The 25,252-nt window shown below is 39.8% G+C and overlaps 1 protein-coding gene across 5 annotated transcripts in view; it reads right to left on the bottom strand.

Annotated features, from left to right (window-relative positions):
- ELOVL7 (ELOVL fatty acid elongase 7) overlaps positions 1-25,252 on the bottom strand; it is an 81,180-nt gene that overhangs the window by 14,458 nt on the left and 41,470 nt on the right. For 3 of the 5 annotated variants that reach the window (XM_045848042.1, XM_045848044.1, XM_045848043.1), the window contains exons 2-3: positions 7,733-7,830; positions 1,004-1,194 (exon numbers count right to left, since the gene is read on the bottom strand). In XM_045848042.1, the coding sequence (XP_045703998.1) occupies positions 1,004-1,194; positions 7,733-7,796 (255 nt within the window). In that variant the 5' untranslated portion in view covers positions 7,797-7,830. Of the gene's footprint in view, positions 1-1,003; positions 1,195-7,732; positions 7,831-15,367; positions 15,463-25,252 lie in introns of those variants that run through there. The other 2 variants (XM_045848045.1, XM_045848046.1) reach the window with 2 other exon arrangements.

The raw sequence follows: 25,252 nt of genomic DNA, 5'->3' as shown, positions 1-25,252 counted from the left end.
CCTTTCAGTTGCTCATGCTCCATAAAGGACAGTAAGGTGACCTGAGTTAATTTTGGAAATAAAGTATAATAGAAGGAAGATAGCAAAGTAAGCCAGACTTGAGGGAGGCCTATGAGAAATGAGGCCAGAACAGATTGAGGAGGACCTGATCAGGTGGATGCACAGCAGGAATCAGGTTGGAAGGACACATGTACAATCACCACAGTGTCAAGAGAGGTCAGAGGGGCCGTGATGGACTCTTCTGAGTCCAGTATGAGGAAGCACAGTCTATGATGCAGAGGAAGCCAGCCAGTATTGGGGGGGCGGGCAAGTAGAGGGATAGAGGGGTGGGACAAGGAATCTCAGAAAAGCAGATAAGTAGGATGGCTGAGGCAGGTTAAAAGCAGAGAGAGAGAGAGAGAGAGAGAGAGAAAGTGAATCCGTGAGTCTGGTTTTGGGTTCTGAGAGATCCCCATCTCCCTTACTGACATTTAAGGAACAGGCTCTTTATGTATTGCTTTGTGTGAGTTTGAGTTCTCTGTTGCTCCAACGCCCACCTAAACCAGACCAAACAGCCCACCGACACAGCTCATCAGAGCACCAGAGTCCTCCCATGGTGGTGCGATCCCATTAGAGACAGGATGTGCTCTGATGTCAGACCTGTATTCCAATAGCAGCCCTTAGCTTACCAGCTATGCTACTTTGAGTACGTTACTTAATTTCTCCAAGTATGTTTCCTTAAAACTAACATTTATGGATTCATTTGATCATCTATTAAGGCTAAGTACATGCAAGTCTGCTGACTTAATGTTAATTTTTCTCACTACCTGTGAGGAAATTATACATAGATCCCCTAAAGAGTTTATTATCTGGCCTACACATGACAATTTTGGGGCAAATCCCTACTTAGTGAGCCACGTTTCTAAAATTCCTTAAATCTTGCAGAGTTTAACAGCCACAACAAGAAACATAAAACAGGATGACTCAGCAAAATTCTCCCCTTAGGAATACTGAAGACACTTGCCTCATAACACATATACACAGAAAAGAGTACTATGAAAAAATTGTACGTTATCATCGCTTTCTTGAGTTCAAAGGGCTTTCGGTTTTCCATGAGCTTTGGTCCCAGGGAAGTGACAAAATAGACATAGAGTCCCAAGATGATGGTTTGTGGCAGAGGCGAGGACATGAGGAGCCAGTCTTCAACTCTTGGATCTAAGAGAAAAACAAGACATAAGTGCACATCCACTCAGCCAAGAGATAACTGACAGCAGCCAGCATTTCTTGAAGTGAGCACCTGCACCTTAACATTGACAGTGGGCTGGCTGGGAAATTATTACTAGGATCTTCAGGAAGGGTAAAGGGAAATCCTCAGGGATAGTGCTGGGGTTAGAAACGGAGGCTGTTCGCACTCTAGGTATCTAAGGGCAAAGAGAGGTAGTGGTTTCCAGCACACAGGAGACAGCTGTATGAAGAAACCATCTGGATAAGGGCTGTGACCTTTAGCTGAGGGATTCAGCCAGCACAAGGCAATTCTGCAAGTCAGGGGAACTGATATCCAACACTGCCCTCCTCCCTTTCTCCAATTTTCCTAGGGGCCTCCACTGGGTGAACCCAACTGAAAACCAAAGGGCAGGGGAGCAAGCCCATGGGTACAATCCATACTGGTCATTCCCCCAGGGCCCAGCACAGCATGCAGAGTGAAACTGAAGACAGGAGGTACTCAGCAAGGTCCTACCACCCATCTATAACCACTAGTAACATTTTAGAATTCTTCCATCCAGACATTCTTCTATATACAAAATGTTTGTGTTTTCTGTTTTCTAATGTTCTTCTTTCCCCAAGAAAACTGGGACATTTTCAATTATATCAGAATCATAAAATGGAAAGCTACCTTAGCATCTAAGTATCTAAAGTGTGGGTTCTAAGAGTCCAAATTGGATATTTTAAGTAAAAAAAAAATGTAATGGCCTTACAACTGTGTAAAAAGAAAGTGGCCTGATCACTGCTAGTTCCAGGCCAGGAAAGTTAGATGAATTGAAAAGTGCCACTCAAGACAAAATACGATTATCTATATAATCTTAAGTAGTTTGGGGGTAATTTTACTAAACTGACTCATGAAGCTGGAACATTACAATAAAATAAGTATGGATAAGTTTTCATGTGCATCTGACTCAAAACTGAGTGCACCCTGACTAACCTTACTTTGCTAAATACCGTCGCTTTTACCTGTTGGCAAAGAGAGATGGGGGGTGGGGTTATAGCCCTTGCTCATTTAAACTATTAATGATATAGCCAACTACTGGAAAACTTTGAATACCCTTCAAGCCTGACTTCCTACCCAAACAGAAACTCAATAAAAGTCTGCTGACATTCATAAACACACAAAGTTGTCAAAATTAAAAATATTTTAAAATTAAGGCGGTTACAGTTTAAATTGGAAAGAACTTTGAAATCAGCTATCCAAGAACATGTCACTGAAGTCTTTTATTGCTTCTATTAGCCTCCTTCCTTCACAAGTTTTCCGGGACATCTGTGTGCCATGTGATTTTAAGAAGGCCATGAGAGCCCTGGCTGGGTGGCTCAGTCGGTTAGAGCGTCACCTAGATCCACCAAGGTTTCAGGTTCGATCTCTGCACAGGGCACATACAAGAAACAACCAATGAATGCATAAATAAGTGCAACAACAAATCGATGTTTCTCTCTCTCTCTCCCTCCCCACCCCCCAAATCAGTGAAGGGGGAAAAAAAAGGGCCACAGGGATCCCTAGCCACAGCTCCATACCTCACCAGGGAAGTCTCACTAAATAAAAGTTGTCACACAACCGGGGACCATGGAACAGAATCAGAACTGATCAAACTTTAATATGTTTCTTCTATCAGTGAATAATCCAAACCTTAAATACAAAATATTATGAGCCTTATTAATATGGCTAGCTTTTACCTCCAGTGAAATAAGGATTTAAATCTAGTACCAAAAAAAGACCTGTGCAAGGATGTTAATTAATTTTATCACCTTTGGATGGTGACAGTAGTAATGGTTTTTATTTTTTCTAATGTTTCTGTTATTAAAAGACATCACATGTATGACTGAAAACTAGTTGGTTTTTGGTAAGTGTCGGTAAAGGAATTCCTGAATAGAGATATATTTTATTTTACTCTGGCATGGACTCAGCAGGGGGGAGAAATTCCAGTGACATCACCTTTCTGTTATTCTGCTGGTAAGGGCACAAACAAAACACGAGTCAGGAAAAGCATGCTGGGCTGGCGCAGGAAACAGTAGAAAACAGTCTTAAAATAAATAACGCTTTCCTAAAATTTAACATTTTAAGCAAACGCCTTTTAAAATACCCTGTGTGTGACTTCCAAGTTCTACAGATTTTTTTAAATCACTATATCCTTAGAGGAAAGCTAGTTAATCTGATTTCTTGTTATTTAAAAGCAAATAATAAAACAAAACACTAAGCTTTTAAATCCCTTTTCAGCAAAGCTCGGGAGTTTTGATTCTGACTCCTTTCCTGACTCCTTATGTGCCTTGGGGCCATTGACTTAAAGTCCTTCAGTTTAATTTCCTCATCTGTGAACTGGGCATAAAACAGCCCGTACTGCAGGGCATAGTGTGGGGGACTGGGCGGAAAAGGTGAGGGGATTGAGAGGTACCAATTGGTAAAGCACAGCGTGGGGAACGTAGTCAATATTGTAATAACTGCCTGTGGTGCCAGGTACGTACTGAACACAGCAAGGGGGAACACTTTGTAAAGCATATGAATGACAAACAAACCTGCTACACCGTGCACCTGAAACTAATACAAAATGATGTTGAATGTAAAATTAATTGAAAAGTAAAATAAAATAAAACAGCATGTGTCTCACAGAGGATTTAGTGGTGTACTGCATGTAAAGAGGCCACCACAGCCCAAGTGCTGAGTAAGTGTAGCTCCTATTACCGCAGCAGGTGTCAATTCTGTCAGCACAGCCGGATCACCTCTGGAGGGCTTAAAAGTCAAGTGGCCAAAAAAATGACCCTGGTCCAACTGAATCAGAATCCTAGGGTCCGAGAATATGGGTTGCAGTCATCTATATTTTGAAAAAAATGGCCCAGGTGACCATGATGACCTGTCAGATGACCTCTCAATTGAGAACAGAGGTTTGGCGAGCTACTTTCTCCTATACTGAGGGCCCCAGAGTCCCTCACTAGGTGCCCTGCAACCGTCTTTCATGTGGTTTTCCTGCCTCCTGATCCAATCGGCTACATCTGGTCTTCCATACAAATGCCAAATTCCTAAAAGTAAGCTCTGCTCAGATGATTCCTCTGCTTCAATTAGCTCTCTCTACTGAGCAGATAAAATCCAAAGTCTTTAATATTTCCCATGTGAGGTAGTGGATGATGAAAAGTTTACAAGTCAGGTGTGGATGGTGACTTAGTGGGGGCAGTGGTAGAAGGAGGCTGCTCATTTGAAGTTGATCCTGATTCAGTCTATGATTTCACAAATTACAAAAGGTTCACATGTGAGGTGAGCTCTGTTTCCCCGAGCCAAAGGACTGATGATGCATCTTCTATTTGGCATCAGAGCTGGGTTTAAGTGTCATGAGCAGAACTGAGATGAAAGCAGAGGATGCAAAGAAGGCTGGCTGTCTGAGAGTCCACACCCCAGTGGCTACCAAAGTTGTGACTTATTTACCAGCCTGATCATTCTTTTCTAAGTGTGTCACAGAGAGAGAGAGAGTACAGGGGAAACACAAGTGCCACATGCATAGAGTATTAATGAACTTGTCCATCAACAACTTGTAAGGCAATGTTCTGTTCTCAAGTAGCATGTACTAGCTCAAAGAGTACACACTTCACAATTCTAAGCACCAGCAAGAAGAAGCTGGAAGAAGAAGCAAGCATGTACCTCAGTACTTGGTGAAGTACGCAAGGTTCAGAATGGCAGCACTCTTACTGAGGATCCCATCTTCTTGCAAAAAGATCCCAACTAAGTCTGACAAGTTATTACCATCCTAATACAAGGAAAGCTGATTTTTAAACATTAAAAATTTTATCAAAATTTGGCACTTCATATCTAAGAGTCATAATAAATCCTCTTATAGCTTAAGTATTAATTAATCCATTTTTTAACTCCGTAGCTACGGAATTTTCCACATGAAATAACTATGCATGATCACAACTTCTCTAGCAATCAGAAAACCAAAGAATACCAGTAAGTTTCCTGAAGGTGACTCAGGATTAGGAACAAAGCCAAGAATACACAAGAAATTCTTGGCCCTTGATCAGGTGCTCAGAACTTCCCAAGCTAAACAAAGTAAAACTGAACTCGGATGGCCAGAAACAATTCCTAATGGCTTTCGGAGATCAATACCCCATTAAGCAGGAACAAAAACCCTCTCCTCTTTTACTTGAAAGTGTCCTTACAAAGATGTAAATCTCAACACAGGGGGAAAAATGTGAAACACTTCTTTAAAAGGTGATATGTTATGCTGAAAGTATTTTAAGATGAAAATGCTCTATCAATCATGTGAAACCACCACTCCTGCTTGCATTGGGAAACTTCCCAAATGACAGAGCACTTTCATGTACATTGTCTGGTAGCTGGTAGGTAGCATTCTCATCTCTGTTTTTACTAACAAAGAAGCAGACTCACAGACAATACATCACTGGTTCAAGACCACCTAGCTAGTACACAGTAGTGTCAGAACTTACATTTAGGTTTTTGCATTACATTTTCCATACCTGCCCTCCTCTCTCAAGACTTCAAGTTAGCCCAACTTCAGATGGTAGCACTGCTTGCCTGTCCCTCTCATCCTTCCTGCACTGCCTGAGGCACTGTTTCCAGGGCTCTCCTTGTCGCTCCACTACCACCCTCAGCCCTTGGTCATTCCCTCTTCTGACCTAATAATATTCAGCTTTTCAATGTAAGTATTCCTAATAAAAAGTAAAGAGCTGATCCACGGATACAAGTAGAAGTGGAAATCAGATGTAGTTCATTTTTAAATATTTTATACTTCTAGCACTATACAAATATTCACCATCATTTAAATCGATTTGGCTCTTGATTTAGCATATTGATTACTTGAATCTCTTGGGTTCCTGCATTTGGAATAGTGAATAGCAAGGGATCTGTTCTTCCAAACAGGTGTATTTCAAAAAATGTACCCAAAACTACTTCATTCCCAAGTTCAAATCACAAGAATTCAGGTAGCAAGGCATACCTCTACTTTGAAAGGCAATTATATTATTAACATTTAAAAAATAAATGAATAAAAATTAAAACTTTTCAAAGACAATGAAATACAGTCGTTAAATTAAATATTGAATTTATAAAAACTACTATAAACCTTCAAAGAACAACCTCTAAAGAAATCTGTATGTTCTCTGCATCATTACATAAGTTGAACCCCCCCCGCCCGCCAAAGGAAAATAAACAAAAAAGAAAGACAAAAAGAGAAGAAGAAAATTTGAAAATAATCACTCTTTATTTCCCTCCCATAGTGAGGCACCTCTATTTATGGGATCTTTTTTAGATCCTTGGCATTCTTCAGAGGGAAAACTGTCGGGACCTTTTTTAGTGAAATGAAATTGGTCTTCAGCAGTCTGCTGAAAATGACGGCAGCATGAAATAGTGTATCATGGCTGAAATTAATGTTAATTGGAATATAATGCCAATTTTGGTAGGTCCCAAGACCTACCAAAGGTGCCAAGAGGTGGCACCTTTTCCTCCTGAATATAGTGAGCTTGCAATTTCTGGCTGACAGGCGAGAACTAATCTAAAGTGGTGATGGCAGTGGAACATGTATAAAATAATTCACATGTGAAACACCAGCATACTAATCCTAATCAGAAAACATAGGTTCTAGTTTTCCTGCTGACAACTTAGAAGTGGCCGACAACTAGCCACCTCTCCAGGTCTCGGTTCTTTCAACTCGAAAATGAGGAGTTAGCTTTGATCATATCTAGGTCCGTCTCAGCTCTAAAATGCTTGATTGTCTATTTTTAAAAATTTACCTTTGTTATATTTTTAGAACATTTTGTAATAGTTATAAAAGCAACACCTGTTATTAGTTTAAGGAAATCTAGGTAGATATAGATAAGTAAATCACTACCATACAGAGATAACTGCTAACCCCTACACAAAAATACATGTGGTGTTTCATAACCTGCTTTCATTTAACATATCTTTAAACTTCTTGCTGTGGGGCTAAATGTTTTTCTATAACCTTTTTTTTTAATGGGCAAGAGGAGAAAGCAGGCATTTCAGAAGTAGTTAGCGGTCACCCCAGGAAACACTCCCCGCCCATTCTGATACACCCCTGGGGCAGGGGTGTGGATTCAGCCATTACCATTCTAGAACCACCCCGAACAGAGCCCTTGGTGGAGATAACTGTTATCTCCCCTAGGAGGAGTGTGAGGGCAGAATCAAGCCTAAGAGCACTGTGCCTCCAAAATCACTGTTAATGGTTACTCGGTTGGAATGTACCATCATTTACTAACTGATTCTCTTCACTCAATAGTAAAACCATTTTCACTGTTGTAAACATCACAATGAACATCTCTGTAGATCTATCATTGCACATATCTGTAATGAAAGCCCTGACACTTTTTCTTTACTAATTAGTAATAAAAATAAGATTTTGGGTATCCTTGAGGGAGTCTTACGCTGCACAATCTGTCATTCTGTTTCAGTGAAATCCTATTAAACACGAGAATCTGTCATGAAAGGAAGGATGAGTCTCAATTAGGAAACATGGTTACTTACCAGCATGCTTGAGCCAGTTATCATAAAGACGCACTGTCCTTGAAGTAAGATCGCTGAAGGCCATTTTCCACTGGATTTACTGGCTCTTACAATAGGTTCTTCAGTAAAATAAAAAAAGAAACACATTATGATCTATGAATGCAAATAAAGCCAAGTTTCTAGTAATACAATATTAAAAATGCTAAAAATTTAATAGGAATAACTGGCAAACCAACAAACTTTTACTGAGGGTAAATGCATTAGTGAGCCACACTGAACCCTGATGGGGTTGCAAACATTTAAGATTTTTTTCATCATTGTAAAAACAATGCTTACTCTGCTGAAAAAGACTAACATTCGATGTACAAGATACAAAAGGAATAAAAGATTATAAGAACTTTCACGGCAGCATCTTCCTTTTATGCAACAATGGAAATCAGGAATAGGCTGTACCTCCCACGGCAATGCTGAAGTAAAAACCCAGGAAAAGAAAGTCTAGAACAAATGAAAACTTTCAGAGAAGCTACTCTGGTCCAGACTTATAGCTGATCATCAGGCACAAGAAGGTCTTCTATGTGTAAGTTTTTACAATTTAAGAGGACTAGAGGTAGAAATAGGGAGGGAAAGACTTACAAGAGCCAAGGGGAAGCTTCCTGTTTATCTGAACAGACAGACAAGAAGAGTTGGAAAAAGACCACTGTGGAAAACTAGCTGTATCGTATATTAAAATATACTTTAAATCTTCAATAAGTAAAACAGTGTGACACTGGCTCAGGAAGAGGCAAACCAATGAAATACAACAAAATAGCAAGAAACAGACCAAATACATTTGAGGATTTAGAACTGCATTCCATAAATTCTAAGATGTGCACTTTCCCACATTTTAACATCCCTGAAATCAGTACACACCTCACAGGTGGATAGTGTATTATAAAATGAGTAGTATATCTGACTCCAAGTCATACATGGTGGGAAGATGAAAAGGTTCTGGAGACAGATGGTGGAGACAGTTGCACAAGAATGCAAATGTACTTAATGCCATTGAACTTTATTACTTAAAAATGGGTAAAATGGTACATTTTACCTTATATTTTACTGCAATAAAAAAGAAATTTCTAGATCTACAATAGAAAAATTGAGCCTTCCTTCCAGCACTCTAAAATAAAACCATGTTAATATTTCATACGCATGTGTGCACACACACACACACACACATATGGTATTGATGAAGGTGGCATCTCACACAGTGGGCACTAAATTACCATTACTTAACACATGGTGTGGTGCACCTGGACAGCCATCTGAAAAAAGTTGGATCCAAACATTTTACTACAAACCAAAATAAACACCAAGTAGGTAAAAAATTTAAATAGGAAAAATAGAGCCATAAAACTACTCGACAACGACATGGGAGAACAAAACCTTGGCGTGGAAAAGGCCTTTGACTTGAGCTTATGTTCTCTGATTAGACATAAGACTAACAGGTTTAATCATATGAACAGCAAGAAGGAAAAAAAGCCAAATGACAAATAGGAAGAAATATGTTCAATTTATATCACAGACAATTGTTATTCTTCCTAATATATAGTTCCTAGAAATTGATAAGACATGTAGGCCAAGAGGAAATGAACAAAGTTCCATAGAAAAGGAAATACAAATGGCTCTTAAAACATATGAAAAGTTGCTTAACTTTAATCATAGGGAGAAACCTACAATATTTTATTGAATTGGAAGGGCCTAAGTCCAAACATTTTTATCAGATGGGCCCAAATCCAAAAATGTGTTAACTCTGTAATCAACTGATACATTGCTGCTGGGAGTGCAAATTAGTACAGCCCTTAGGGAGGGCAATTTAGCATTATCAGTAAAAGCTATAAATGTATATTTTTCAACCCAGCAATCCTACTTCTAGAAACTTATAGATGTACTCTCATACATGCACATATGCAGAATGACATATTAAAGGTGCTTCCCCGTATTGGTTAGTGAGAGCAAAAGACTGGAAACAAGCCAAATGTCTATTAAAAGAGGACTGGTTAATAAATGCTAATACATCAAACACCATGACAAAGTATGCCATTGTCAAAAAGAATGAGGAAGCTGTCTATGTGCTGCCAGGGAAAGGTATCCAAGATAAATCTCTATGTGAAACAGAGCAAAGGAAGATACAGAATTTTTAAATGACTACAATTTATATAGAAAAGAGGAAAGAGGAGTATAAATTTATATTTATTTATATTAGCATAAAAGGAATTCCGAAAAGACATCCATGAGAAAGAGAATGGGGTACAAACTGGGCTGAAGGGGTGGAAGGAAGACCTATTGTCTAGTTTTTGATTCATATAAATATATTATTACATATCCAAAAATAAAGAATGAAAATGTTAAAGGAAAAAAATAAAAGAATAAAATTAGTTACCCCTTTGCTGGGACAATTCTTACTTAAATATCCACACGTAAATGTGCATATACACAAAAGAGGAACTGTTATCTCAATTCCTCAAGGGTCTGCCCACTCCAGACCATCTCTCCAGGTCCAGGAAGGCATCTCAGCATGCTCTCTGCTTTGGCACATCCTGTACCCTCAAGCTGAGCTCATGCTCAAGATGTGGTGATGCCAGGGTTTTGCCAGAGTCAGCTTGGACTCTTGTTTCCCTACAGACTTACAACAGCGAAGGTGTGATGTGGGGTTGGGCTCAGGGGCTGTGGGGTCACTAAGACCTGGGTTTGAATCCCACCGTTTAATAGCTGTGTGAGCTGTGGCAAAATGAAAGCTCAATTTCCCACTCTGTAAAACAGGAATTCTATAACTTACCAAGATAAAATACACTCACTCACAGAGTTGTTCTGAGAACCATATATTTGTAAAGTTTAGAGCACAGAATCTGATAAAGAATGAAGATTTAAAGTCAGACATTATCATTTTGTAGAGACAGGTTGTACCAATTTAATTGGAAAACATCTGGCCAAACTCATTACCTTGTACAGTTGATTGGCAGTTTATGGAACAAATCTAGACAAAACTGTACTACTTTCATTTTAGAAGCCCGTATGTATGTCACTGATTATACATCATTCTTCCCTTGATGCTTTCTAATTGTCTTAAAGTGACTGTTCCCTCCCTCTCACCTTAACCACTGAGATGACAGACCTCAAGCTATTATTTGCATAATTAAACTGCCAAAATAATGCTGTTTAAATTATTCACAATCAGACTGAAAGATTCTAAATCTGTATGGCATGTGGTGGGGTTACATTTCAAAGTATTATTCTGTTTTCTGTGCAATTCCTACTTCCTCTTTTTTTCCCACTCATTCTACCATTTTCCTCTCCCTGGCCCTCACTGCAGCACAAAGACTTGAAGAAACTGGTCCAATGCAGTTGAGAAATATTCATGGGCAGCAAACACAGTGGTCTCTCTAACCCCAAAGATTACACAAGACTGAGATGGAGGAAGAGAAAAAGGTAGTCGGAGAAGCAACACACACTGCACAGGATGGAGTGGCAGAAACAGGCATCTTCCAAGCAGGAGAGGACTGGAGGGGGAGGGGAGGGAGCTATTAACCCAAGCGTTCAGGAGTGGAGATTCTCATTGACCCTGTGCTTGTAATAACCTGCCATCCGATAGTCCTCAATACTTGTGGGCCTACCAGAAAAGAAGGAATGGCCATAATTGTGTAATGTTGGGGCATAAAATGAAAACCTGATCCATTTGAAATTGAATGCAAACTTCTGAGAATTTCCTTATAAGCTGGGGCAATGATGGACTGAATGTCAACAGTACATTCTGGGGATTGTCTAAAAAATTAATAACTGAATTTGGGGCAACCTGGGTTGCCCTGCCAATATAGTGTTATCCCTGGACAAGAGCCAGGCATGTCCCCACCGACCCTCTACCATGAGTATACATGGACACTTAGACAATGGTACATAGAGATGAGAAGAAACTTATTCTACGTGGTCAAGATATAGAGCTATCTTCTCACTAACAGCAGCACTGGGACCATAACAACCTATTTAAAATACTCAATGGCACACAGTTCAGGGCTGGAGATGCCAGAGACAATAGGTCTCTCATGTATGTGAAGCAGAGACTTAAAATTCAAAATCAGTAAATAAGACACTTCCATTAAGGGTAGAAGAGGCAAGGGAGGTGCAGCAGGGAGAGAAAGAAGCTCCCGGTCAGAGTCGGTCTGCCTCAAAAACAATGTGACAGGGTTAGCGTGACCAGGAGCTCGTTGACAGGGGAGTGAGCCAAGTTCCCCAGCTTTTGCAACTGACTCATGAATTTTGCTCCTTATTTTTGACAGTATCACATGGTGACTGGGTCATGTAGTAAAGAAGAGACTTAATCTGCCCAGACTAGTTTCTTGGGTCTACGTTAAAGATGTCAAGTACAAATGTGACAAATATGCTTGCTGCCTACAGGAGAAGGCTCTTTCCACAAAACAGCTTACCTGGAGACAATTCATAGCCACAAGCTGAGGTCAGTACAATTTAGACACTAACACGAGGACACAGAGTATGCTTTAGGTACCTGATCTCTTCGTCTCTTTTGTTCCAATTTATTTTAATAGTAATCACAGGCAGAACTCATCTGAGAGAACTTCTTGCTGGAATTCACTTAGATGGGGATGAGACCTCAGGGTCTCCTGCAGTAGGAAGTACCTAGCAGGAGTACTAAAATCTAAAACCACGGCCAACCATTTCTAGGTGGACCCTCACAAGTAGACTTCTCCAAACTCTACAAAACGTGCTGGGGACACTCTCTTGAGGGAAAGCAGTGGTACAGCCAGCACGTGGCTTTCCTAGGTCATGTCTGTGATCCGGAAACAGGGCAACATTGTTTTCCCTTTCTCTTTTGATGTTTGGGAGGTTCTGGGCTCTACCCATTGATTTCTGCTTTGGAAACCAGACATCAGGGGCAAACCTTCAAGAACAGATCTGGCTAGTCACAGATGATGCTTGGGGATGCATAAGCCAAAAAGAGCTACAGGAAGGCACCAGCATAGTGATGGAGGTCTGTGATGGAACTGGGGAAATTTTCTGTAGAAAAGGCAATTCTAGCCTCAGATTTTGGGTTGTGGTTTGAAACTTGACCTTTGTTCAAAGTAAGGCAGATGAAGGAGACAGGATAAATCAAGCTATTCCATAAAAAATAACAATAGCTCATGGGAGAACTGATAGGTGAAACAGACCTTCAAAAGCAGACGGTTTGGCAAGGAGAGTAGGGCCAGCTCAGAGAGCAACAGGAAAAGGTGGAGCACCTGACTCATTGGAAAGAGACAGGGGAGCTCAGCACCGAGCCAGAACAGGTGACAGGCACTCAGCCTGCCCACGGTGAAAGGACTTCCCAGGTGAAGGTATCACAGACAGCCTCTCTCTGGGTTATGATTCCGGAAAATCAGAGTTCAGACAGTCTCTGCTCCTGCCATCTTGGGGAAGAAAAACTCTGAGATAAATACAATTCTCACTAAGAATTCAAAGGCTGCTAGGGAAACTCCCACCTCAATATTGATCCATGCATTTCCTGTGTATTCCTGAGCCTGGTGGTTTTCTCACTAGAACCAGTTGTCCCCTGCCACCCCACACCCTCTGTAGTTAAGCAGAAACAGCCCCAAAGAGGTTGGTTATGAACTTGAGTACTGGACAGAAAGATTTGCATACTTGTGTTTGTTCTGTGCCATTGATTTAGGAAGACTGAGACTGGGGAAAGGGCATGAGAAACTTTTAAGTATATTCAATTGTGAAAAATAACTATAAAGTAATAATTTGTTTGTTTAAAACAGCGTTTCTCAGCCTCGGCTGTATTGACATTTTGGGCCGGACAATTCATGGTTGTGAGGAGCTGTCCTGAGCGTTGAAGGGTGTTTAGTACTAACCCTGGCCTCGACCCACTGGATGCCAGGAACACCCCCTCCCCAGGTGAGACAACCAAAAAGCTTTCTAGAAATTGGCAAATGTCCCTGTGGGAGGCGGTCAAAGTCATTCCCAGTTGAGAACCACTGGTTTAAAGTAAACCACCAACATTTATTTGTCCAAATCAGAGTAGTTTCCCTCACAGTAATTACTTTGGCAATTACAGTAGTCCCCCCTTATCCACAGGGCTTATGTTCTGAGACCCCCAGTGGACGCCTAAAACCACAGACAGCACCAAACCCTATATGTACTATGTTTTTTCCTATACATACATACCTATGACAAAGTTTAATTTAGAAATTATGTACAGTAAGTGATTAACAAGTAATAATAAAATAGAACACATAAGAGTATAGTGAAATAAAAGTTATGTGAATGTGGTCTCTCTCTTTCTCAAAATACCCACCTGCACCGCACTCACCCTTCTTCTTGTGATGCTATGGGATGACACAGTGCCTGTATGATGAGACGGAGTGAGGGGGAGATGCTCGCAAAGGGGCTTATGTGCCAGTGGGACAGCGAGACAGCGTGAGATTTCATAATGCTGCTCAGAACAGTGTGTAATTCAAAATTTATGAATCGTTTATTTCTGGAACTTTCCATTTAATATTTCTAGACTGTGGTTCACAGCAGGTAACTGAAACCACATGAAACAAAACTGAGAATCAGGGGGGAATATTGTATACATTTATTTCAGTGATGCTGTTGTTCAAAACACATGTTGAGCTTTTCTTTACCCATCAACTTCAGAGATTTTTAAAATTTCATTAAATGGCTTCAAGGGAGGAAAAAACCTTTGTCTACCGCTTCTAAAAACCAAACTCATAACTAATCACAAGTTAAGAATGGTTTTGGGGTAAATGGATCAAGGTAAGCTATATCTTGATAAGTGGGATTGGGAATGAGGAGTGCAAGTGGGTTTAATGATAATTTACTACTAACATTTTCAACTTACGCTTAGCCAAATGAGGACAATTCCAATGGAACAAACCCAGAAATGTTCAGGGCTGTAGCAGTATTGGTGGAATAAATGTATAGTTGCCTGAGGTAACTAGAAAACACTCACTTAACATACAGTGTATTAGTTTAAATCCTTTTATCTTTATCATTATAAACTCCAATTAAAAGCCAGTGAATACAGAATGCGAAATAGACTCAGCAAAAATTTATTTCAAAGGACACATTTTTCAATTTTCTTAATTACTTTGTGTTCATGTTCCAGCATTTTAGCCACATGTAATTGTTCTCCTTTGGTTCAGTGTCTGTTTTAAAAAGACTGGAGAGGACAAGCAATTGAGGAATACAGAGGAAACGGACCTAATGTTCCTTGTTCTTGGAGTAGAGTTGGGGGAGGGTCACCCTAAGATTTGAGCTCTCAAAGCTGCACACCGCCTGACCATCTGACAGTCTTTCCTAGATGGCAGTCACACACTCACACACTGCAGAAGCAAAAATACAGGTTCGTTATAACTGCCATACAGGATTTTGTGTGTTAAGGTTTCTCGTGTGTGTGTGTATCCGTGTGTGTGTGTGTGTGTGTGTGTGTGTGTGTGTGTGTGTATCTGTGTGTGTGTTTCTCCCTGGGATTTCTTTTCTCCCCCCTCTCACACACACTCTTGGCCATTTCTATTTCATAGCTAGGTTGTGCAAACTGCCTTGTGAATGAAACAGACAGCAGAAGGCAGAGAAACAGAAAGTTTTATCCTCGCCTGTGAGTTACAAAGCTTAGGCACTTACCCATACAGAAGACCTCAAGAGCATAGACCAGAGATTGGGGAGGAAACCTCTGAGGTTTCCATGCCTCCCAGCACAGAAGAGCATACTTCAGGCTTTAGGGTTGGTTGTCAGAGGGAAGCAATTAGTGCAGACCTCAGAGAAGAGGGCAACAGCCCTGGCAAGGTGCCCAGGAGGATTATGGGAACAGAGAGCAGAAGAGGTCAGGTTCTGTTGCTTGGGTAAAGATGAACAGGTGGCTGATGGGCCCTTCGGCAGCCACAGAGAATTTCTCTTTCTCCACTGTGAAGCAAAAGCGGCACAGACTTCTAAGTACCTCCACAGACAAGGAAGTATTGCAGAAGAGCTACAGAAAATGGAGTCGCGCAGCCAGTGACAACACAGACCCGCATGGACAAGTGGTCAAAAACGATGGGACCCTCCATATCTCAGGGGATGGTAATGTTGACAGAGGACTAAAAGGACTCCTCCTCCCAACTAAGTTTTTTCTAAATTGCTGGGAGGAGTGATCATATTTAGAGTTGAATGAAATAAGTTCCTACCTCCTCAAAAAATAAAGAAACCTATAGTAAATATTAAGCTGTAAAGCTGTAAAGAAATTTTGTTTTTACATGGCTGACTTTGTCAGATAAGGTTTGAAACCCTTTACTTTAGATATGGGATCAGGTCAGTACAATTTTTCTGTCTTCTGTGTCCCTTATAACAGTGGTTTTCAGATTTGGTGAGAGATTCGGATACAATCAATATGTTTGGGGAGAGTCTGATGTGGGCTGGGTTTGGGAATCTCTTCTCAATACTGCATAAACCATTCTTGGCCATGACAACACCCACAGCATAAGGACAGGCAGAAAAATTGTGACAAAAGATTCAGTTAATGAATGTCACCTGGATGTGATAAGGCAACTGGGTCAAGAAAGGCAGGAACAGAAACAGGAACAGGAGATGCAATCCATATTGGAAAAGGTTTCCCTGGTTGTTCACCACAACTCACAGGAGATGTGAAATCTGGGAGCAGACCTTTGAGCCAGCATGTATACCCAGGATATAAGGAAACTAACTTCCTATTTTGAGGATGAAATAAGCTTGAAGTTCTCAAGCATCTGTAAAAGAGAAAATCATTGCTGCACCTTAGGTCTTGGCAAATTAGAGGAAATTAGAATATAAGTCTTGTGTTCTAGGCAAGCAAAATTATCAACACAAATATCATCAAACAAAGATACCAAACACCTAACTTTCTGTTTTTTAAATGGGAATGTTATTTATCAGGGAAGATGTTTTCATCTGTAAGTATCAGAACACTCAACTCAAATGGCTTCAGCAGTAAGGAGCTGCATTATTTTACAGAAAAAGTAGTTGAAAGGTAGATAGATTTCTTTTAAGTTTGTTAATATCTGTTTTGATATAAGACAGTGATGATCATTCCAAAACATCACATTTTCATACTCCATCCAGAGCACTGAAATGGTCTTGTGTTTTTTGTTTTTTTTTTTCAGGAGCTTCAAAACCCTCCCCAGTGCTTCCCCGAAGCCCCTCAAATTCCCCTCCCAGAACTGTGTTACATGCCAGTATCTACACAAAGCACAGAAAAAGAATTGGGACCACACAGCTTCTTTAGGGTAGCCAGTACTGTGTTTACTACCAGTTCCCCTCGGTCACATGGGGAAGCACGTGGCTTCAGGGAGGAAGAAGTAGCCTGGAATAAGGGAGAAGAATCATTACCCCACAAGAGAGAAAGGAAGTTATCTCTGAGAACCAATGTCTGCTGTAACTGTGACTTGAAGAGATTACTTGGCAGTGATAGTTCAAGTATGAAATGAAGCTCAGGCAGTGAGTCCATCCATCTAAGTGCACTCTGCTCATCCTGGTGATAAGGGCACAGAATAAACTAATCTTAATTTGTTTTAAACAGAATGTGATCAATGAGTTAAACATGCTGTGCAACACCACATAAGGCTTTCTAGTGACTTTTACATATCTGCTGTTTAAAATTACCTTATACCACAGTCTCTTTGATGATATAGATAATACATGATAAACACATAAACACAGACAGTGTGGGGTTGAACTCTCACGTGTAATTGTTGTTATACCACTTCCACGAACTTATGTGGTTCTGACCGGTATACAGCAGGTTTAAATACAATGGATGTCTCCCACCCCAGTAACAATGACATTGTAGTACATATCAAAGCTCTCTCTGTAGGAATAAACTCAGGCTTGCCTTTCAATCAGCTTTAAGAGTTGTAACTTCTATGTCAGGCAGGACCTCAAAACAAATGTCTTCATCATCTTCTCCATTCCTTATCATCATTTCATCTTAATTTCCACTTCTTCACTTTCCCTTAATACAGGGACCTATTAAAAGTAGGTACCTCTAGAAAATATAACACTATATATGCATGACCCTCCAGGATAGTCCAGATTACATTTCTATTTGGTTTGAGCTGTGCAGCACAATCATGACTGATGAGTTTGAGCAAAGAGGCAGACAAACCTTTAGATCAGATGCTCATTTAACAACCTCAACATGTTAATATGACAACTTGTTACCCATGGAGTCCTAGAAACCAAAGATACTAGGAACAGGCCCCACTAGGAAATACAATTCATGGTGAATATTCAGCAAAACGCTACCTATGCTATTTATTGTGCTTAATGTTACTTATGAAGACAGCAGGCCTCCCAGGCTAAGTAGGTCAATCAATGCACTTGCCGAGTCTCTGGTCCCCAAACACTATTCTATAATTAGAGAGGCAGGGCAAACTTAGAGAAGAGTCAGAGAACTTTTAGGGCAAATAAAGGACCTGCTCAAATCACCAGCAGATATAAAACAGTGTTAGGTAGTAAAGGATAGGAGGACAAAGATGGGACCTTGCCCTCAGGCAGCTTCAACACGTGGAAAGATTCTAACAAACGTGATGAGTAAGCCCGAGAAGAGAAAAGCATCTGAAAAACTGTGCAGATTAGATGCCCCTGGGAACTACAGCATTATAAGAGTATATGTATGGCCCACCAGACTATTTGACTACAGTGACCACTGGAACCAGTGGGACTTGTTTTTCTGTAAGATACCTCATGGGCACTTTAATTCCTATTTGTAATCTGTGTCCTTGAGTAAAATAGGTGCTCAATAAAAATCTGCTGAATAATTTTAAAATGTAAAATCAGAAAAATAAGGCAGGGCAAGAACAAACACCATCTCTTAGACCTTCTTCTCTACTTTTGTTCAAATGAATGCAATACTCCTATCATTTATTTTCTCTTCAAACAAAAAGTATTTTCTGAGCATCTGTTATTACGCAAGCAAGTGCCGAGCAATATGCAATATTATTTTTAAAATATGGTCCTGGAATTCAAACAACTTTCAGTTTGGCAGGAAATATAAACACCTGCCAAACAGATATCTAAAATGCAAAGCAGAATGCGAGGTCACACAAATGGTTCACACAGAACCTACAGCCTCTCGAAATGAAGATTCACATCTGGCATGTGACCTGGAAGAAAAGCATAATAAAGGTGAGGATACATGAGCTGAGCTTTGAGAATAAGATTTCAATAGGCAAAAATATGTGTACCTGGAAAAGGAGAGAGGCATACATCACAGGCAGGGGGACCTCCAGGGGGAAATTCATTCATTTGTTTATTCGGTGAATATTCTTAAGTAGCTGTTATGTGCCAACCACTGTTTTACATGCCAGTGAAACAGCAGAAAACAAAACAAAAATCTTGCCTCCATGAAATTAGAGAAAAGCTCCTGGTGTGTTTCCAGAGTGTTTGTTAGTCCATTTTGGTAACGTATAGAGAAGAACAGAAAGACCAAGACAGCAAGGGTAGATTCCAGAGAAAGTACTTGATTATGGAGGAATTAAAAGCCAGGCTAAAGAATTTTTTGGACTTAGTTCTTGACATTGAGGAGTCATTATAGATTTCTCAAGCAGGTACTGTCTTAACCAAATGGTGTTTGGAAAGGTTACCTGGATGACAGACTCCAGGGCTAGGTGACTGAGGGTGTGGTATGGAAGCAGGGAGAACAATTACACACTATTGCATCCAATGTAAGGTTGAGAAGTGTCTAATATAAGTATCACTTCCTTCGAGATGTCACCCCTGATTCAATCAGATCAGTCAGTATCAGGTGTCCCACTAAGGTGTTCTCATAGCAATTTATCTCATGTATGACAGCACTTATTGCATAGCACTGCAAATGCCTGTTTACTAATTGTTACCTTTCCACTCATCAAGAGCGAAGAGCCTGAGCTTCGTTATCTTTGTGTTCCCGATGCCAGACTAGTGCCTGGCACGCAGCAGAAAATAGTTATGGTATGAGTGAATGATCAAATGTTATGGGTTGAATTCTGTCCTTTCAAAATCGATATGTTGAAGTCCTAACTCCCAGGACCTCAGAATGTGACCTTATTTGGAGAAAGGATCTTTATAGAGGTGATCAAGTTAAATGGAGTCATTAGGCTGGGCCCTAATCCAATATGATTGGTGTCCTTTTTAAAAGGGAAAATTTGGAGACAGACATGCATAGAAAAAGACACAATAAGAACAGGAAGACCACTATCTACAAACCAAGGAGAAAGGTCTGGAACGGATCCTTCTCTCATAGCCACGAGAAGGACGCAATCCTGTTGACCTCTTGTTTTTGAATTTCTAGCCTACAGAACTGTGAGATAAAAAACTTCTGTTTTTAAAACCATGCAGTTTGTGGTACTTTGTGCCAGCACACTAGAAAACGAAAACCACAAGTGAAAATGTTCATCTAACTTGAGGAACATCCAGAATTAGAGCTCAGGATTAAGGTCGTCGTTAACTGTAAATGACAAGAGGTGATAATATGAGAGCAGTATAAATATCTGTGATGAATGATACAGGAGGAAACACCCATGCTTAGGAAACAGAAAGAGAAGCCAGGGACAAATGTAAAGCAGCAACAGAAAGCTGCAGATTAAAGCTGCCCAGGAGAATCTCCCTCCTGGGAGCTAAAGATTAAGAAAAGTAAAATAAGCAGTCGAAAAATACCCACAAAATTTCTCAGAAGCCACCAAATAAGGAGGGGCCGCAGAGAGATGTTCAGAATCTCAGAAAAGCTGTGCGACCCAGGGAAGGCTCTGGAGCAGCGTGGCATCATCTGGAACGTGGCAAGCTCCTCACCCCACATGACCTCTTCCCTAGCTGTACTGTTGACGCAGAAGAACCCTAGAATTCTGACAAGTTCCCCCAAATCTGAAGAGAAGCAAATGGACTAATAATCTCACCTTTCCCTTCTCTAGCAAGGGAATGAACCAATAGGACAGACTCTGATGATGGAGGCTCCACACTAAACTGGTGAACAAGTAAAGATGCCTTAAAGGTGTCCCTTGGGAATGGGATACACCTTTGAGACGTAGTGAATCTTGGCATATTTAACAACACTTGAGAACACAAGTACAACCTCCCTTAGCTGAATTCTTCTTTCTTTCATTCTCTGTGTCTCAGGGTATAGAAAACAATGTGCACAAACTGAAATAAATCCTCAGCCCTCAAACTTCAGCTCAGGCTGAAAAACAAACTGGGCTTAAAAATACCATGGGAAGGGGACAACACGGCACCCATAATGCATCAGAGCACACTGATGGCCCAATCAGAGGTGCCAAGTACTCAGAAAATGGGGGAAAAGTGACTGAAAAATTTCACAAATAGATTATGAAAAAAGTAAAGTGAGAACACATAGTAAACAAAGAACTCAAAAAAGAAAAAAGGTAAAGTAACGAAAGGAAATTCTCCACAAGTACTTTGAGTTTAAAACATGAATTCATAAAATGATAAAACAAAAAAATGAAATGGAACTGGAAAATGTAGAACCAAGAAAACAAATTGAGGACCAAAGCATTATTATAGCACTAACACATAAATAAGAAAAAGACAGAAACAGAAGAGTTGTAACTAAACAACTTATTTCTGATATAGAAGGGAGGTTGAAATAATCAGATGAAAATGACAAAGAGTAAAAGAATAGGAAAAAGCTATTACGGCAAAGATGATCAACTATTGGGATAATTGTTTTTTCTTTTTAACTGATTTTAGAGAGAAAGGAAGGAGGAGAGAGAGAGAAACATCTATCAGTTACCTCTTGCATACACCTTGACTGGGGATTGAACCCACATTCTAGGTTAAGTGCCCTGACTGGAAAGCAAACCCACAATCTTTTGATATATGAGACATTACTCTAACAAACTGAGCCACCTGGCCAGAACGGGATAATTGGTATTTTTAAAGTACAAAATTCAACAAAAGAAAAGCTATTAATATTCAAATATTAAAATTTACTACTGACTTTACAGATAGACTGAAAACTAGATTGCAAGAAAATTTAATGTAAAACAATCAATATCAAGGCAAATTCTGGTTAAATTAATGACCCGAGAATTTTTTTTAAGATTATTTTTTAAAGATTTTATTTATTTATTTTTAGAGAGGGAAGGGAGGGAGATAGAGAGAGAGAGAGAGAAACATCAATGTGCAGTTGCTGGGGGTCAGGCCTGTAACCCAGGCATGTACCCTGACTGGGAATCAAACCTGCAACACTTTGGTTCACAGCCCGCGCTCAATCCACTGAGCTATGCCAGCTGGGCGAGAAATTTTTTTAAATGTTCATATATGCAGAAAAAACAAAGATATCAAAGATCTAAATAAGTGGAGAGTTATAACATGTTAATGACAGGCTCAATATTGTTAAGATACCAATTCTCCTCAAATCAACACAATTTCAATCAAAATCCCAAACACTTAGGATGTGACACAATAAAATTACTCCTTGCGGAACTACCCAAGAAAAACAACTACTTATGTTCACACAAAAATCTGTACATAAATGTTTATAGTTAATTACTCATAATCACCCCAAACTAGAAGCAACCCAAATGTTCCCCTACTGATAAATGTACTGTTTTATGAGAACAAGATGATTTTTTCCCCCAAAAAATAATGTTAAGAGACTGGCAAAACACTGAGAATTTGTTAGGATGGGTGATGGTACATGGCTATTAATAATTACATATCTCTACTTTTGTATTCTGAAAATTCCATTTTAAACTGTTCAAAAGAAAGAAAGAGGATGGCCAACAGTTAATGTTAGTAGGGTGAAAGAAGCTACAGCCTATTCGCTGCACCACCTGCGCCAGACCCGTGCCCAAGGACAAGGCCATAAAGAAGTTTGCTATTTGAATTATAGAGGTTGCAGCCATCAGGGACATTTCCGAAGCTAGTATCTTCATTTCCTATGTGCTTCACAGGCTGTGTGTGAAACTACATTACTGTGTGAGTTGAGAGTGCCGCTCACAGCAAGGTAGTCAGGAATCATTCTCATGAAGCCGGGAAGAACCAAACAGTCCCACAGTGATTTAAACCTACAAGTGCTGCCCACAACCTCCACCAAAGCCTGTGTAAGGAGCTAAGTCCTTAAGGACTGAAAAAAAGTTCTCTGGAAAAAAGAAAATGGAAATTATACTTTAAAAAAAGGTGAAAACATTGGGAGTAAAAGATAGAAAATTGTACTGCAACAATTTTTTAAAAAGATGAAAACACTTTGAATATGTGTATGGGACAAGGAAAAATTGGTAGTGGAGGAGAGGTTAAAACTGTACATGTATGCATACGCCTAAAATGAGAAATCTAGGTTCACAGGAAATCAGAACAAAGCAGGAAAACAACGAAACTATAGCCTCAAGTAAAGATCCCTGGGCCACAGTTGCAAGGAAGGCAGGCACAAGGAAGTCCCTATTTCAACGCCTGTAACTCAACCTATAAGCAGCTGGGGTTTCTAAAGTACAATTATATTTTAGTTGTTGGAGATTTAAAGTATTCCACTGAAACAAAGTATAATGAGCATTTAGTTTTCCGAACAAGCCACAAACACTGACTCAGCTCACAATGTGAGTAAATACAGTTTTAACTGGAGTTCTGGTTCTAAGGCATAGGAAGGTGTTCAGCACAGCAGAGAAAAAGGGCACACCTTTCCTAGGGCCTCAAGACAAACCTCATTATACCCAGAGATCTCATTCTGCCCTAAATCCCTGAATACAACTACCTACCAAGATGTAATCCCACCAAAAATTTCCTGAGTGCATAATTACCTAATCCCTCAAACATCAAATAAAAGTGAAATTATTAAATTTCAACTCATGTTGTCCAGATACTGGAAAGGAAACAATTTCCTTATTATTTAGAATAGGAGAGTAATTCTTACACTTTAGTGTACATTCCACTTTCCTGAGATACGTGGTGGAGAGCCGTATTTCCAGGGCCTCCTGCAGAGGTAATGTCGTTCCCACAGGTGGTCCTTCAACCACAATTAGGGGAGAACACTGAGCTGTGATCTTCTGGTTTTGTTTAAAGATAATGCTTGTTAACACAAATGAATTCTTAAGTGAGTGTTTTATGTACTTAAGAACATAAAATAAAGTAGTCTTACAGCATGAAGGAAAATGTTTTGGAGCACAAGAACTACAGAAGCAGGTCGGCCCAGCCTGGGCAGTACCCCTAGGGTCCTCTCCCGGCTACGTATTAATGCTTCACACTCACCTTCATTTCATGTTCGTGGGTGAAAACACTGACAGTAGAATCACATACTGAAGGGTAAGGGCAAAAGTGAGTTCATTCATTCATTAGAGGCTTTTTACACATAAGGGTTTTTCTAATCCTACTACTTGGATATTGTCTATGGTTTATCTAAATTTCTTCATAAAGAGATTAAATGGAGAATTCATGAGGTAGAAATATTGTTCTGTCCAAAACTGGTAATAGCTTAATCTGCTACCCTATATTACTATGCAGCTGAATCAATTTCTGAATTACACAAATTATGTGCAATCCTACAGCATAGCATGTCACGGGTACTGACATTCTGCTCTTGGGCATTGGGACAACCACGTCAGTTTATCATGGCTGGCATCCATCCTGACTGGCTGGATATCCATGCCACACAGGTTGTTAATAATTGTGGTTCTCACTCCAGTTTATAGTTCTATATTTGATAGTCATCATGCTGCATTTTATTTTAGTTGTAGATATGTCTTATGTCACTTAAATTCTGTAAGTTCTGGCAAGGTAGGGTGGAAAGACTGCCACATACAAATTTATGTCTTATATAGAGCTAACCCAGGGCAGGTGAGACTAGAAATAAACGTCATGGTATCAACAATCAGCAAAGGCAATTATGACAGCTGATGATCAAATTTTGCTACACTGCTGGCAGAAAGGCCCAAATTTCTCAGCTTCAAATTTAAGTTAGACACATAAGCAAGTAAGACATTCATCTTTAAATAACTCATGTGGCGAGGTCAACTTCTTCTCAGCTTTTAACTATTTATTCATAGTCTGTTTGTGCTCTTGACTTGTACTGAGAGGCTGTACTTGAACTTCTCAAAAGATTTTCTTTAATGGGATTTGGTTCTGAAAAACTTGAAGAATGTGTTTTCATTAAGGTCAGTTGCACATTTTTTTTAAACTCTAGGACTAAGATTAGTTGCTTTTTATTCATCTGAATCACTACCATTTAACCAAATCTTCATGTTTTAAAGGAAGACATAATACATTTAAATGAAAGTATGTGTGTGTGTATGTGTAGAGAGAGAGAGAGAGTGTGTGTGTATATACACATCGAGGTCTGTCTGGAAAAAGTCCAGTCATTGTTAATATAATGAGAATGGTTTGTGTGACATCAATGTAACCTAGCAGTGAAGGAGAGAGGACTGGAATGTACATGCATGAACAATAATGACTTCACTGTACTAGTCAGTGGGGGTGGTAGACACTGTTGAGTCTACCTTGTATATGGTCTGTCCAGAAGGTATCCAGCCATGCAATATGAAAAATAGAGACATTGAAAAGGTACAAAATAAAAGA

This window comes from Phyllostomus hastatus, unplaced genomic scaffold (genome assembly GCF_019186645.2).
Source record: "Phyllostomus hastatus isolate PE091 unplaced genomic scaffold, TTU_PhHast_1.1 phas_contig_58, whole genome shotgun sequence".
NCBI classification, from domain to species: domain Eukaryota; kingdom Metazoa; phylum Chordata; class Mammalia; order Chiroptera; family Phyllostomidae; genus Phyllostomus; species Phyllostomus hastatus.
This window is presented reverse-complemented; position numbering and strand designations above follow the sequence as displayed.